Below are 16,676 nucleotides of genomic sequence, written 5' to 3'. Positions count from 1 at the left end.
TATTCTTTTTAATCTATATAATACATGCATTCTTTTCGGAGCTTGAGTTTTTTATAGTGTCATTTTACAAGTGTTTGCAATGCATACACAATAGAATGTTATACAACCTTAAAAAAGAAGGCAGTCCTGTCATTTGCAACAACATGGATGAACCTGGAAGACATTATGCTAAGTGAAATAAGCCAGGCACAGAAAGACAAATACTACATGATTTTACTTATGTGTGGAATTCAAATTCACAGAAGGAGAGAGTAGAATGGTGGTAGCTGGAGGTTGGAAAGATGTTGGTCAAAAGGTACAAAATTTCAGTTAGACAAGAGGAGTAAATGTAAGAGATTTAGTATATTACATGATGACTGTAGTTAATAACCGTGTATTCTATACATGGAAATTGTTAAGGGAGTAGATTTTAAGTGTTCTCGCCACAGAAAAATAGTAAGTATGAGAGGTGTATTTAGGTATGTATGAGTATTTAGGTATTCCACAATGTATGCATATTTCAAAACATCATGTTATACATTATAAATATATACAATTTTTGTTTGTTAATTAAAAAAACAAAGTATATTGCTGGAGATGCCCAAGAAAGGCATATTGACTAGTATGTGAATTTTAAGACTGCAAATATATTCAGAATCATTTTGATATAGAGAACTGCTAAAAGCAAACTGAGGTTCATCATGGCTCATGCTTATAATCCCAGCACTTTGGGAGGTTGAGCTGGGCAGATCACTTGAGTCCAGGGGTTCGAGACTAGCCTGGGCAACATGGTGAAACCCTGTCTTTACATAAAATGATACAAAAAATCAGGCAGATGTGATGGCATGTGCTTGTGGTCCCAGCTACTCTGGAGGCTGAGATGGGAGAATTGCTTGAGCCCGGGAGGCAAAGGTTGCAGTGAACGAGATTGCACCATTGTGTTCCAGCCTGGGCGACAGATTGAGATTCTGTCTAAAAAATAAAAGAAAGAAAGAAAGAAAGTATGCAGATATGCCTGAAAAGGAATGCTGATGTGTAAATGCATCAATTTTGCTATCCTGGAGGGAAGGTCCTTAGTTTTCATTAGATCTCAGTGACCATGTGAGTCCATAAAGGTCAAAAATCACTGCTGAAGGACATGCTGGGCATAATGGGGCAGGTAGACAGGGGAGGTGAGCGGAGTAAGGACATGCCGTTTTGTGAAAATGCTCCTGCAGACTATGGAGAGAATCTCATAGTAAGGAACTGAAGCTCCTATGGCAGCCATGTGATTGAATCATCTTAAAAATAGGGCCTCCAGCTCTAGTTCAAACCTCCAGTGACTGCAGCCCTAGCTAACATCTTGACTGCAACCTCACAAGAGACTCCAAGGCAGACACCAAGCAACGAGCACCTAGTTAAGATACACTGTATTCCTGACCCATAGAAACAGTATAAAATAATGTGTTTATTATATTATTTTTTTTAAAAGGAATGCTGAGATCCTGCCATTGAATTGCAGGGGGAGGTTAGCACTGAAGTGAGTGATTTATGATGAAGCTATTAATAGGTAGGCTTCATTTCCTAGGTATGTTGTCCCAAGCAATTTTATAATTTAGGGACTTTGAATATCGACAAGTATATAATATGATTGATTTAGCAACAGTCCATTCAATTCAGACAAAATATTATTGAGTCTTAACTCCCTATATGGAAGGATTGAATATAAATTATGACCATAATCATGGTCGTGATCATCACCATCACTATCTGCACCCTCAGAGCTGACATTTGTTATGCAAAGACTCTTCTAAGCGGTCTACGTGTGTTATATCACTCATTCATTCTTCACAGTAATCCAGTGAAAATTATTCCCATTTTACATGTGAAGAAAATGAGGCAGAGAGGAGGTCAACAGCTTGCACAAGTTCACATGAAGAAGTGACATCTTCAGAAAGTTAGTAACAATCAAATGTGAAAGTGAGTCATCAAGTTTTAGTTGCCCTGCAGAACAAGCGAGAGAGTAACTGTGATGTCATTGGTTCACAGAGCCCTGTGGCAGCACTCACAATGAAAGGAAGCGGTTTCCTTGCAGGTTGGAGGTGTCCCTTACAGTGTGCAATCTTTCATTAATAATGCATTTTATGATTCTGTACTAAAGTTCACTAATTAGAATTGTGTGCCTTATAAAATTTTATTGTAAATATATGCCCAGCTGTCAAGCTATGAAGAACTTGTAAGGATTTGCGCTTTTATTAATATGCTAATGCTAGTCCTTTCTGGGCCTCAGATTCTGAAGACGAACTATCCTAGCTGTCAAAGTGCCTGCTTTTTACCGAGAAACAAGTGGTTTGACAACTGAGATAAGACTCAAATTGTGTTTTATAGCCCAAAATATGAAAATAACTAATTTTATATCAGTGGACAATATTATAATAGTTATGAACAGCAGAATTGATGGTATCATGGGAAGAATTTGTACTTAGAATAACCTTAAAGGGCCTCTGCAGGCAGTTTTATGCGATCAGCCTGAAATATGAGTTCCTTAATGAAATGTATTATATTGTGGAATAATGTGTTATGTAGGCATAACTTACAGCCTGAAGTCTGAAATCTTTCAAAATACTGTTGAACAAGCTCATACTGCTGTTATTATACATGCATATTTTTAACATTCCTATTCAGTGAAATTACAGTGACTTTGACTTTGGTTTATGAGATTAAAATTTTTAAACAAAATTCTGTTCAAAATAATAACAATGTCCAGTTCTTTTAGCACATACTTATTTTCCCAGTAGCTCTAACACTGTTTTAGTACATTGTAAAAATAGTCTCCAGTTAACAAAGAGCTGCATGAGCTCTTTTGTATTTTCATGTCCATCGACCTTCCTGAATTCTGGCATCCTTCCTGCCATTTGCATTAAAATCCCTTGTGATGATTAGCTCAAAAGGTGCTGTTGCTATCAGTCTGTGTAATTTCTTAGAGAATCTTTCTCCCTTTTCAGTCTTCCAGCTGAAAGGGCATTTGCTCTGAGTATAATTGTTTATTTGTGTGAGTTTAAAGTTGGTAATGCCATTTGGTAAACTTGTTGTCTTTAGGACAATTGCCCTTCTAGACTCTTGACTTGATACTTGAAATGCATTGTGGGGAAAAGGGACAATCCCTTCATAGAGCAGGTGTATTCCTCTAGGTGGGCTGATTTCTCAATGAGTTTGAATGTCCTTAATGTCCTTTATGATGGGACGGAAATGCCTATGTATTTAAGATCTTGATATTGTAGTGCCAATTTTCAGTCTGAAACAGCCCATGAAGACTTGATTAGACAACCATTGACATTCTGCACTTGCTGTCTTTTAAAATTTTAATAAAAATACCATTAGATTTTTATAAAAGATCATTGTTAAATTCAAAAGATAAAGTTATCAAAGTAAAATATTTGCATGATAATTCCTCACTTTATTGTAGAAATCCATATAATTTTACAAAGATACATTATTCATGCTATTTGTATCTTAGAGACCTTTTAAAACTTTTTTGAGCTTAATTTCTCTATACCTTATGTAATTGTTCCTCTAATGTAATTAATACTAATAGTTTGATGTTCATTATTTGACAACTTTCTCCATGCTCAGATATATGTTTGCATATATACATATATGATAGATTTTTAGTAATAACTTGCACAGAAAATGTACATAGTTTACACTCCTGCATTGTTTTTTTTCTTTTTCTTTTATTATTATTATTATTATTATACTTTAAGTTCTAGGGTTACATGTGCATAACGTGCAAGGTTGTTTACATATGTATACTTGTGGCCATGTTGGTGGTGCTGCACCATTCAAACTCGGTCAGCACCCATTCAACTCGGTCCGCTTTACAAATCAGGTATAGCTTCAGTGAGCAATCCCTGCCGCCCCTCCCCACCTCCATAATAAAGGGCCCCCGGTGTGTGATGTCCCCTTCCCGGAGTCCAAAAGTGATCTCATTTGGTTCAGGTTCCCACCTATGGAAGTTGAGGAACATTGTGCGGTGTTTGGTTTTCTTTGTTCTTGCGATAGTTTGCTGAAGAATGATGGTTTTCCCCAGCTGCATTCCATGTCCCTACAAAGGAACCCACAAACTCATCCTTTTTTATGCTGCATAGTATTTCCATGTTATATGTGCCACATTTTTTAATCCAGTCTTGTCACAGATGGGACATTTTGGGTTGATTCCAAGTCTTTGCTATTGTGAATAGTGCTGCTGTAGTTCAACCATTATGGAAAACAGTATGGCGATTCCTCAAGGATCTAGAACTAGAAGTACCATATGACCCAGCCATCCCATTACTGGGTATATATCCAAAGGATTATGAATCATGCTGCTATAAAGACACATGCACACGTATGTTCATTGCGGCACTATTCACAATAGCACTCCTGCATCTTATTTAACAGTACATCATTGAGTTTCTTCCTCTATTTTCTGTTGGTTTATTTTGTTCTCTATTTCATGTCTTCAGGCAATTCTTTATGTTTTTTATTTAATAATTAAAGGATTGCAGATTAAAAGTGTTCAAAGTTTACCTGTGAATCATAGATTTGTTAAGAAGTACTTTTCTGTTCATTATATTCTAGATAAAGTATAATTTTGATTCCCTCTTTGACCCATGAATTATTTAGAAGTTTCTTCGTTTTCCAAGTTGTCAATTTCTTGTCTTTTCAGTATTTGTTTCTAATTTTTTTTGTTCATGATCAGAAAATATGATGAGTAAAAGTCTTTTAAAAATCGGATAACATTTTCTTTGTGGTCAAGTAAAAGACCCTTATTAAGGGTCAAATATATTTAAAAAGCTGTGTCTGTGTGTGAGTGCATCTATTTATATATGTGTGTATACACACACAGATGTGCACAATGTCTGTATTTTGTCATTCAGTCTTATTTAATTAGTCTGAGTGTGCATTGGACTTTTTAAAGCTTTCCAGGTGATTCTAACATACAACCAAGGTTAAGTACCATTGCCAAAATGAAATAATGGATCTAGTCAAGTGGTTCTCAAAATATGGACCATCAATATCACCTGGGAATTTGTTGGAAATGCAGATTATTGGGCCTCACCCTAAGACGTGGCCACTCAGAAACTCTGGGGATGCGGCCAGCAACCTCTTTTTAAAAAATTATTTTAATTGACACATAATTGTACATATTTATGGGGTACAATATGATATTTCAATACATACATACAGTATAGAATGATCAAATCAGCCATTGGCATGTATATCAACTGAAACATTTGTAATTTCTTTTTGTTGGGAACATTCAAAATCCTCTCTTCTAGCTATTTGAAAATATGTGATAAATTGTTAACCACAGTCATGCTATAGTGCTATCAAATACTAGAACTTATATCTCCAATCTACTTGTAATTTTTAAATGACATTCTGTCATTCATAGCAACATGGTTGCGCCTAGAGGACGTATGTTAAGTGAGATAAGCAATCTGGGTCTTAAGAAGCCCTCGAAGGGAGAGGATTCTACCTCACTGAAGACTGAGAGCCACTTACCTATGTCAGTGGTTCTACACTGAGGGTGGTTTTGTCCCCAAAGGGACATCTGGCAATGTTGGAGACCTCTTTTGGGTCACAGCTGGTGGGAGGCTACTGGTGGCATTTAGTTGGTAGAGCGCAGGGCTGTAAAGATCCTGCAATGCACAGGACAGCCCAACAGAGAATCGTGCAGCCCCAAGCATCAATAGTGCTGCTGTGGAGTAACTTACTTAGACCGTGCTTTCCGAGGCTTGGCTTCCCATTGCAACCAGCGAGAGAGTTTTTAAAGTCCTGACTCCAGATCTGTTTAATGTCATTGGTGAGGGTGCACATAAGGATTTCTAAAAACTATCCACGTGAGTACTGTATGCAGCAAAAGTTGAAAATCACTGTTGTGGACACTGGTTATTGATGGCAAAAACTGCAATAACCTTTGTACCAACCTACTACCTAAAACTCTTAGAAGTCCTAATGGATGGATTAGGGTGATCCCGAACTAACTGATCAAATTTTATCTAAAGAAATAGACAATTATGTACCCCTGTTGTGTTATAATGGGAAGTACAAACACCAATTTGTGAAATGTTCTTGCCAAAATTCAAACTTGGACAAGCTTCTAGATTTCTAGATCTCACTACCAATTTAGAGGGATGTGTTAAAAAAAAAAAAAAAAAAAAAAAAACACCATAGGAAGGCTGTTGGTCAAATCTAGAATGTAGAAAGTCCTCCAGGACATATGGTGCAGACTGATTATCATCTAATAAATGGCAAGAAGGGAAGACAAGAGAGGAATGGGGACTATTCTAGAATAAAAGAAACTGAAGACCCCTAACTGATAAGTGCGTCTTTTTTGTAACTTGATTTCAAAAAGCAACAAGGGAAAATTAAAAACATCTGTGAGGCAATTTGGGAAGTTCAAACACAGACTAGATATTTCATCATATCAAATAATTATTTTTAGAGATGCATGTGGAGGGGTAAGTAGAGGTTATAGGTAAAACGTGGTTGTCCCTATGTTGATGTTGCATCACTGTTGATGTCGTGTGCTAGGTGTATGGGGATTTATTTTAATATTATCTTTATCTTTGTGTATGTTTGAAATGTTCCACAATAAAGACAGAATGAGGAGGAATATCTAAACAGGTAGGAGGAAAGGCAGGTGAGAATGGTGTTAGAAAAATTTTCAAGACAATAGGAGTTTCCAATGTGTTAAAAAGAAAGTAATGGATTTGGTAACATAAAGGTCACTTGATGAGTTTAGCAAAATCTGTTTCAGTGGAGAAATGGGTCTGGAAGCAAGATTGGAGCCCCCTGGAAACTGACAGGAGTAGACATGGTATTACTGCCATGTGTGAGGCAGGATAGACTTTCATGTGTTTACATAAGACAGACCCTATAGAGAGGAAGATAGTTAACACTCAGGGAAGAAAGAGGGAATGTGCATCGGCTTTGGTTTCCAAAACAATCTCAAGGCGTTGGTGCAGTCATTAATTTGGATAATTATAGCAATTACTTAGCATTATGTATGACATATTAACACATTATTTTTATGACGGTTTTAGAATTTGGGTGCATGTGATATGCATCCAAAGAAGTTCCATTTTTGAAACTTTTGGGATATTTATATTTTGATATAAATTGCAGATTACAATATTGTTAAAATATTAAGAATTAGTGTTCTTACATTTCTTTAAAATGCTTTAAATAATCTAAAACAGAATTTGGAAGTGCAAATATTTATATACATATGTCCAAATAATGATACATTAAACTATACCTAAACTTTTCACAGAGTACTTTCATGGACCTAAGTTAGATAAGTAAGGTGAAATCTGTTCACTGGGAGGGAGGGATGGGGAGAAACAGAGAGAGAGAGAGAGAGAGAGAGAGAGAGAGAGAGAGAATGAATGAGATTAGAGGGAGAAAATGGCAAGAGTATGTTTAAGTCATTGTTTATTCAGGGAAAACTTAGGTTGATCACTGTTACTGTTATTTTAGTTATTTTTATTTCCAGCTATACTGTCTCCTGCCAAAAAAGTATAACTTTAACTGTTTATTCACAGGCTATTTGCTTTTCTCTTCTAATTAGCTTCAAAAAATTAGAATCCAAAGAATGAAACATGTTTAACTCACATTTGGGCTTTTGTTTGTTTGTTGAAACAGAACTGTTCATTATGAAGGTGGCGCTGTGTCTGTTCATGCACGTTCCCTTTGGAGACTAGAGACACTAAGAGTTGCGTAAGTAGAACTTCTAAACACAGCCTAATGCACCAAGTGTACCAAATAGCTCAGTGTTGTGCTTCTATGTCAGCCGGTCATGCTGAAAACTACAGCAAGCAAGTGAACAAAGGAAACACCGAGGAAAAGTGGTGGAGAATTTCTCTTTTGTCTATTTCCGTTCACCTACCTTTATCTTTTCTTAGCCTCAGTTCACCAGCTGTCAAACCTGAGAAATAAGCAGTAATTGTGTACAGTCTGCTTTCGTCTTTAGCCTCATTCGATTTTTTAACATCATCTCATCCCAGACCATGCATCTCTTGGCAGAAATGGCTACTAGGACAGAGTGATGTAAGATTTGGAGACAAGACAAGTTCTTTGCAAGCCTGTCGCACATCTCAGATCTGACAGACTGTGGATTTAACCTTCTAAAAGTACATTTAAAACAGGAAACTTGAACATGAGCAGTAGGACAGAATCATTACTGGAAGTCACTATATTTACTTAAAAATCACTTGATAGCTAAGTACAAATCTGCATTGCAATAAAAGTCACTGTGTATTCATTATAGTAATGAGAGTTTTTATATATTAATATTTATGAAACATATAAATGTGTAAAGTATATTTTCTGATGACTTGTCTGAATATTTCCTTTTAGTTCCTGTAAATGAGTACAATATGATGATGAAGGTGTCATTTTGAACTATTTTAAGTAGAATTAAAATGTCGTTATTTTTTTTTAATAATTGGAAGCTTTAGTCCTTTGCCTAAAAGCAGTAAATTTTCACTGTATTTGTTTCCTAGTATATTGGGTTTTAAAGACTTTATTGATTTAGGATGGTAATTGATTTGTATTGGGCTTTAAAGACATTATTGATTTAGGATAAGACACTCTATGGCTGGGAATGAGGGCTATCTTACTCTAGTATAACTGTCTCTTTTTTTTTTTTTTTGAGATGGAGTCTTGCTCTGTCGCCAGGCTGGAGTGCAGTGGTGCAATCTTGGCTCACTGCACGCTCTGCCTCCCAACTTCACACCATTCCCCTGCCTCAGCCTCCCGAGTAGCTGGGATTACAGGTGCCCACCACCATGCCCGGCTAATTTTTTGTATTTTTAGTAGAGACGGGGTTTCACTGTGTTAGCCAGGATGGTCTCAATCTCCTGACCTCATGATCCGCCTGCCTCAGCCTCCCAAAGTGCTGGGATTACAGGTGTGAGCCACCACTCTCAGCCTGTTCTAACTATCTTTATAGACATTTTATTTTGAGATTATTGCCTGTCTAATGGTGATGAGAGTAGTTTAGTAGCCTTCAGTTGTTTTTGCTTATGTGACCCATACAATAATTTTGAAAAATTATTTTCAAAATGTATTTTCTGTACATTCTTGAACATTGTGAGGTTGACATAGAAATCCTTTATCAGTTTAGATGCATAGAATATAACTTCCAGTGGGCAGGGCACGGTGACTTCACGCCTGTAATCCCAGCACTTTGGGAGGCCAAGGCCAGTGGATCACTAGGTCAGGAGATCGAGACCATCCTGGCTAACGCGGTGAAACCCTGTCTCTACTAAAACTACAAAACATTAGCTGGGCATGGTGGCAGGTGCCTGTAGTCCCAGCTACCCGGGAGGCTGAGGCAGGAGAATGGCGTGGACCCGGGAGGCAGAGCTTGCAGTGAGCCGAGATTGCACCACTGCACTCCAGCCTGGGCGACTAAGCGAGACTCCGTCTCAAAAAAAAAAAAAAAAGAATATAACTTCCAGTGTGTTTTAAATACTGATACTTTAAAATAAAATGGTTACATCACCCTTTTCAAAGTATCCAGTTGACTGTAAGTAATGCTGTGGTTTAGTACCTTTGTTTATTGAAAATGTTCCTCTTTAACAATAAAAATAAATATTATTCAGTTTTTCCTTTTTACTACATCCTACTCCTGTGCAACAAAAATATTCATATAAATTAATTTCTTATATTTCTTATGTTAGTAAGTCTATAACTTTAAAAAGTTATTCTATATTGTCATTAATAACTAATATAATATTAGAATGTTTCTTTGATATAGAGGCACAATTGATCAAATCTCCCTAAATATGTAAAACTTTTGGTAATACCAAAAGAAAATATTTTATTAGAAATGCATATCATAATGAGAATAAGAAAGGAAGATACAGACTTCTAAGGCAAACAAAGGAAAACTCCATAGCTTTTATAATGTTTTGATAATTATTCAGATTATTTAAGGAAAGGGATTTTTAAGTATTACTCATATTTTTTACTTTGTGTATTATAAAAATGAAACATCAAAGAATCATTTATACTAATTAATTGTATAAATAATTACTAATTATATATGTAATTAAATTGTCACTGTAAGTGCAGTTTAGAGAGGTTGTGTCACCCTTATAAAACAGATTGAAGGTGTGTTTTCAAAATTTAGAGACATGCCTATACTTCATGATTGAGAGCTTAAAGAAATATTTGTCTTTTTTGTAGAGAGAGACCCTAAATCTATCTTATTTTTGGTTAAAAAATAGCACAAGAGCTTCTGAAAACCTGACAGGACTTTGTTTTTATTGTTATCAATATTATTGATGAGCTGTGACTACATAAATCTAAATTATTCTGCAAACTTCTGCATTAAGTAGGCTTGATCCTGTCTCTCTACTGTTGCTTATGTTTGTATTTTAAAATAGAAGTTTGGAGTTTATTTTCACTTTGATTATGGATGATCAATATAAAGAAAGGACATGATCTTATGGTCAGTCACAGGGGAAAGCGGATGCTAATTGCTTCTCGGAGTCCAGATGTCACTGAGGGGAACACCACAGAGAAGGCAGAGCACACAGTTTTTCAACCATTTAGCAGCTTAAAGAGAGATGTTTTGCTCTTCTCTGTGACCCTTGATTAAATTTCACCTTCCTGTCTAGCACTAGGAAAGCAGGGGATTCATATGTATAGAATATAATTATTTGAAGAAGTTTTTCACATTACACTCACTCTTTAACCTACTTTGGCTTTATTGTAGATATGTAAATGGAGCTACATTCAGTTTAGGGGCTTTTATTTTTTTAAATTAAATCCCTTTCATTCTAGGAAGTTTACGTGTCTTATATGCAATGGCCACATAATTACTACTTTTGCTTTATATTTAGGAATTTATAGTGAAGATCCTGACTTTGTTTATGATACAATTATATTGCCTGATGTTAATGTTTATATTCAATATTTGGGATACTCGGTCTTCTCTTTTCTCCAGTGAGATCCTAAACTATATATTTGTTGTGGTTGATGTGGTCCATTCATTATATATTTTATACTGCATACACAAATAAAATGATTGTCAGAAGTTTTTCAGTATCATAGCCTTTTTAATAAATGGTTTTGATGTAGGGAGTTAAATTGAATAGAAAATGCTCTCCTATATTGTACTCCAAGGCAAAATTATAGGGATATTGTAAGTGAGATATATATTAGTTCCTATAATAGGAATAATCATTGACATAAAAACTATGAATTACATATAGTTCAAGTTCTATTTTTTATGTTACAAATAAACAAAATTAAAGGGTGACACATCATAAAGAAGTACTCACTATTCCCCAATTTGCTTTGAGGTAATTTTGAGTAAATATCAATAATACATAGGGCACAGTTTTTGATGTTACCATAGGAAATTGCTTTATAAAACTCCATTACTATTGCCAATTTTAGTTTTTCCTACATACGATTTTCTTGTTTCTTGATACTTTTGGGTTTGCCCTCTCATTTGGGAGGAGGTGGAGGTCTGGGCATGTGAGACCAGGCTAGTTTGAGTGGCTGGATGGGAAAGCAAATGTGCTATTGTGCTTAGACTTTGCAGTGGTTTTGCCAAAAACTGGCCACATTCGTTCCATTTCTACCAGAATCCTCTTAGAGACTTGAAAGGGGCACTGGTACATATGAGTTCTATTGAATAGAACCGAGCCTAGAACATCTTCCAGATGCACTAGTAAATACTATATAGCTGATCAAAATTTTGAGCTATTTTGAAAATGAAGTTGTGTTCTCTGATGATTAAGATGAAATATTATTTGGAAGTTATTCATTATTTCCAAAATTAATATTTTCCAAATATTTCATTGTTTTCAAATAATGGAAACAAATATTAAAAATAATTTTGGCTGGGCACAGGGTGGCTCATGCCTGTAATCCCATCACTTTGGGAGGCTGAAGGGGGCCGATCATGAGGTCAGGAGAACAAGACCATCCTGGCTAACATGGTGAAACCCCATCTCTACTGAAAATACAAAAATATAGGGCATGGTGGCATGCGCCTATCGTCCTGGCTACTAAGGAGGCCGAGACTACAGAATCGCTTAAACTCGGCAGGCGGAGGCAGAGGTTACAGTGAGCCAGGATCGCACCACTGTACTTCAGCTTGGGTGACAGAGCGAGAATCCGTCTTAATAATAATAATAATCATAATAGTGGTTTTCATAGTATTTGCAACCAATACACTTAATTTTATAAGAGAAGGATTTTTAGAAGCTTGTTTATTTCCAAAATAGAAATACTTCAACATGCTATTATTGGTAACAAACTTTAATTTCATTTTAAGACAATACTGTGTTATCTGGTTTTATTAGTACCTGGTTATTAACTTAGTTGGGGGACTTTACAAATTATTGTCCTTATAAACAAATTCATGTGAAAATGAACTTGTTATAACATTCTACTGCTGATTTTCTATGCTAATATCTCAAGTCAGAAATCTGGGTTAGGAAAACAACATTAAATTGATTTATAATTTACTAAAAGATTGCTAGCTTTGAAACAAGTATTCTCAATTTGCAGAACACAAACATTTTTAATGAGTCTATATAAACCCAAGTTTATTAAGTAATAAGATTATATTGAAACTCTCCATATATTTACTTTTTCTTTGACTCATTGTATTTTGACAAAATCATCCACTGTAAACTGTCTTTTAAAAAGTTATCCTTACATTTCATTTTCTGCTTGTTGTTGACATATGAAGCTTTACAACATGCATTATTTTAGAGTATACACTTTTCTTCATAAAATATCTGGCTGTATACAGTTTGTGCTTTTGACCTTGAACTGGAAATTATCTTATGTGTAATTTGCCATTTCCTTTTTATGTTTATTTGCTTGTTGAATCTTTTCTACTCACTTGTTTTTAGTTTTCTTGCATGCTTCGATCTTAAGCTTGTCTCTTGTCAATGATATATATGGGCTGTCCTCACTTTGCATGGTACGGTGTTAAGGGAAAGTCATGTACAATGGAAATGTGCCATCACTCTGCACCTTAGCATGGTTAAAGCTCCTAAAGGCACAACCTTCAGTTCACAAGGTAATGTGCAAAGCAAGAACAGCTTGTGTTTTGATTTTTCTAGTTTATCCTACCTGAAAGTCATTTTATTTAATTTTAATAGACAAATGATAATTGTACGTACTTATGGGGTACAAAGTGATGTTTTAATACAGGTAATGTATACTGATCAGATCAGAGTAATTAGCATATCCATCATCTCAAACATTTATCATTTCTGTGCATTAAGAACATTCAGTATCCTTTAAAGCAAATTTTTAGTGATCATCACTTATCTTTTTACTGAAACATTCTATATTTTCTGTTTATTACATTTTTTTCTGACTTTTTTAGAATTTTCATTTTCTTGGCTTATCTTTTTTGTTCATCGGACTCTAATAATGTAATTATTCCACAATATTGAAACGTAAAGTGTAAGAGTACATTTATTTTGTCAAGTAAATATAGTCTAACTATATTTAATCACACTTAGACATTGACCACAATACTACTATTTTTCAAGTCTGTGCAAATACAACAGTTTTTAACTAGTAAATGCTGAAATATTATTTGAAGTTATACTTCCTGCATTATCTGCACTAGAGCTTGACTAACTATATTAGAGGTTGACTTGGAGCACAAGTTCTTAGTTATCTCTGCATAGAATAGGGTGCTGTGTGGATAGTATGGTATTTAAAGTCAGAACACCTTGAGTTAAATTTAACTTCTTCTTACTATAAGGTTTATGACTTTGTATATTACTTAATCATTCTGAAGAGCCTTTTTGTTATTTGTGAAATGAAATTAATATCACTAACATCCTAAGTTTTTTGAGAACATTAAGTAAGACAATATATATGACTGTTCACTGCCTGACATGTTTCAATAGCTGCTCCTTCTGTGATTGTGGGTGCTGTTGGATCAAGTCCTAACTGTTTTCATTAGGTGGAGTGGAAGCCACATAAGATGGGGCCAGCCATTCCGACTACGCCATGTCACAACAGGAAAATACTTGAGTCTCATGGAAGACAAAAACCTTCTACTCATGGACAAAGAGAAAGCTGATGTAAAATCAACAGCATTTACCTTCCGGTCTTCCAAGGTGAGACAGAAAATACTTTGGGTTTCCTATACATGTTACCCTGTCATGTTTCCTTTGCTGTTAGAAATGAGAAAAGAAATGAGAAAAGAAATGATGTAAGTATGTCATATGTGTATTTCTAAATTCCCAGTTTCTCTTCCATCCATTCCTCTCCAGTAAAACGGATTTTCTTAACCATTAAAACCTGCCTATAGAAACAACCTAAATGTACACTAACGGGTAATGATTACGTAAAGGGTAATGATTGCATAAATCATACTGTATACATACATGTTGGAATAGTATGAAGCTGTCAAAAATACAAAAATACCTATTATGCATCATCAAAGGAAAGGTGTTTCATGTGGTTTATGGTTCTTAAAACACATCCATCCAGCTCCTTCCTGTTTTCTTAAGCATTGACAGTATACAGTGACCACAGATATTGTGATGTTTTTGGGTTACAGTATGAGGATAAAGCACACTGGAATCTGTGTCTCAAAGATACATTTATACATCCATTCTTATATGCAGACCTTTATCCTTATCCCTACTGAATCATTTTTATGATAATTGCTATATTAGTCCATTTTCACACTGCTATAAAGAAATACCTGAGACTGGGTGATCTCTAATGAAAAGGAGTTTAATTGACTTACACTTCTGCGTGGCTGGGAAGGCCTCAGGAAACTTACAATCATGACAGAAGGGGAAGCAGGCAAATCTTACATGGTGGCAGGCGAGAGAGCAAGAGAGTGAGTGTGAAGGGGGAAGCATCAAACACTTAAAAAAAAATAAGATCTCGCGAGAACTTACTCACTCTCAGGAGAACAGCATGGGGGAAACTCCCCCCATGACCCAATCACCTCTTTCCCTCAACATGTGAGGATTACAAATTGAGATGAGATTTGGGTGGGGACACAGAGTCAAACCATATCAATTGCATATTTCTGTTCATAATTTAATGGAGGTTGTGAAACTTGGGAAAGATGATTGGAACAATATTAAGCTACTAACTAGCTTTCATCTTAGAAAGGCAAAACTTTGTTCCTTTAAATAGATAAAGATTTGACTTTGTATTTCTGCGATTAGTACATAGTCCTTGGTATAGGCATCTTCACAGTGTTATTCAGGGCTCATTAAAAAAAAAAAAAAAACATATTATTTTGTTCTTTCACTACTAGGAAATGCTTAGGATTCAATCACCCTTCCCCATAGTTTGTATGCTGGCTCAATTCAAGTTGGATTTTTGATAGCAGTGTTACTAGATCAGGAAAAGATGTTAAGTAACATGTATAATATGTTCAAAACAAGGTCATGATTTGGCTTAGTAGAACTATAATACATGCACTACAATGCTTTTTCAATATTGGATTAGCTTTAAATTTTTACTTTGCCTCTCTCTAGAGATCTATATGTTAGGCAAAATCTTCTAAATATTTTACAAGCCTTAATAAATGATTATTTCCTATGTAGGTAAAACATTTACCCTAAAAGCCCAATTTTCTGTATGCTTAATAAATTCCATTTTATTAATCTTATTATGGTGTCCTGCCACAGCATAGGATTGGCAGCATAAACACAAATATTTATTGAACTTTGAAGGTGTCCCACAGAGCTTATATTTGCGGTTGTCACCAGCGGCCACTGACTACTTTATTTCTACATGAGGTCTATGGCCTGGATTGCTCCAGTGAGTGCAGAAGATAGAGAACATTAATTTTCCTAATTATGAAAATAAACTATTTCACTGTACTCTTAATAATGTATTTCATATACATGATATCTAACATATAAGAAAACATTTATCGTTTAGAGCGATAATCGTAACAAGCAAAATTAAAAGTAGTTATTTGCAGCTACTTGAAAGTTTTTTAGTGCTTCAGTCATATTTCATTTCCTCTGATTTTGAAAGCAGCACATGTTTGTCTTAGAAAGTTTAGAAAATACAAACAAAAGTAGGAGTGAGAACTGCCTAATTATGCAGAATATCAACATTTAGATGAATTTCCTTCCTAATCGTTTTCTTTTACTATATAAATGCACACAACCTTGCAACGTGGGGATTAGGGATCACCAAGACCCCTCCCCCATGCAATTGAAATCTACATTTTGACCGTCCAAAAACTTAACTGCCAATAGCCTGTTGTTGACTGGAAACCTTACTGATAACATAGTTGATTAACACATATTTTTAGTGTTGTGTATATTACAAACTGTATTCTTACAATAAAGAAAAGAAATAAAATATTATTAAGAAAACTATAAGGAAGGCTGGGCGCGGTGGCTCACGCCTGTAATCCCAGCACTTTGGGAGGCTGAGGCAGGTGAATCTGACCAACATGGTGAAACGTCGTCTCTACTAAAAATGCAAAAATCAGCCAGGCGTGGTGGCATGTGCCTGTAGTCCCAGCTACTCGGGAGGCTGAAGCAGAAAAATCGCTTGAACTTGTGAGGCAGAGGATGCAATTAGCTGAGATCATGCCACTGCACTCCACTCTGGGTGATAGAGTGAGACTCTGTCTCAAAAAAAAAAAAAAAAAAAAAAAAAAAAAAAAAAAAAACCAAAAAAGAAAC

The 16,676-nt window shown here is 35.4% G+C and overlaps 1 protein-coding gene across 1 annotated transcript in view; it reads left to right on the top strand.

Moving 5' to 3' along the window:
• RYR2 (ryanodine receptor 2) overlaps positions 1-16,676 on the top strand; it is an 808,217-nt gene that overhangs the window by 376,949 nt on the left and 414,592 nt on the right. Inside the window, 2 exon segments of the mRNA XM_017862245.1 lie at positions 7,651-7,725; positions 13,964-14,120. Of these exon segments, the coding sequence (XP_017717734.1) occupies positions 7,651-7,725; positions 13,964-14,120 (232 nt within the window).

The sequence above is a fragment of the Rhinopithecus bieti genome, unplaced genomic scaffold, assembly GCF_001698545.2.
Source record: "Rhinopithecus bieti isolate Rb0 unplaced genomic scaffold, ASM169854v2 scaffold_57691, whole genome shotgun sequence".
NCBI lineage: Eukaryota > Metazoa > Chordata > Mammalia > Primates > Cercopithecidae > Rhinopithecus > Rhinopithecus bieti.
The sequence above is the reverse complement of the archived record's forward strand: the minus strand, read 5'-3'. Positions and strand labels throughout refer to the sequence as shown.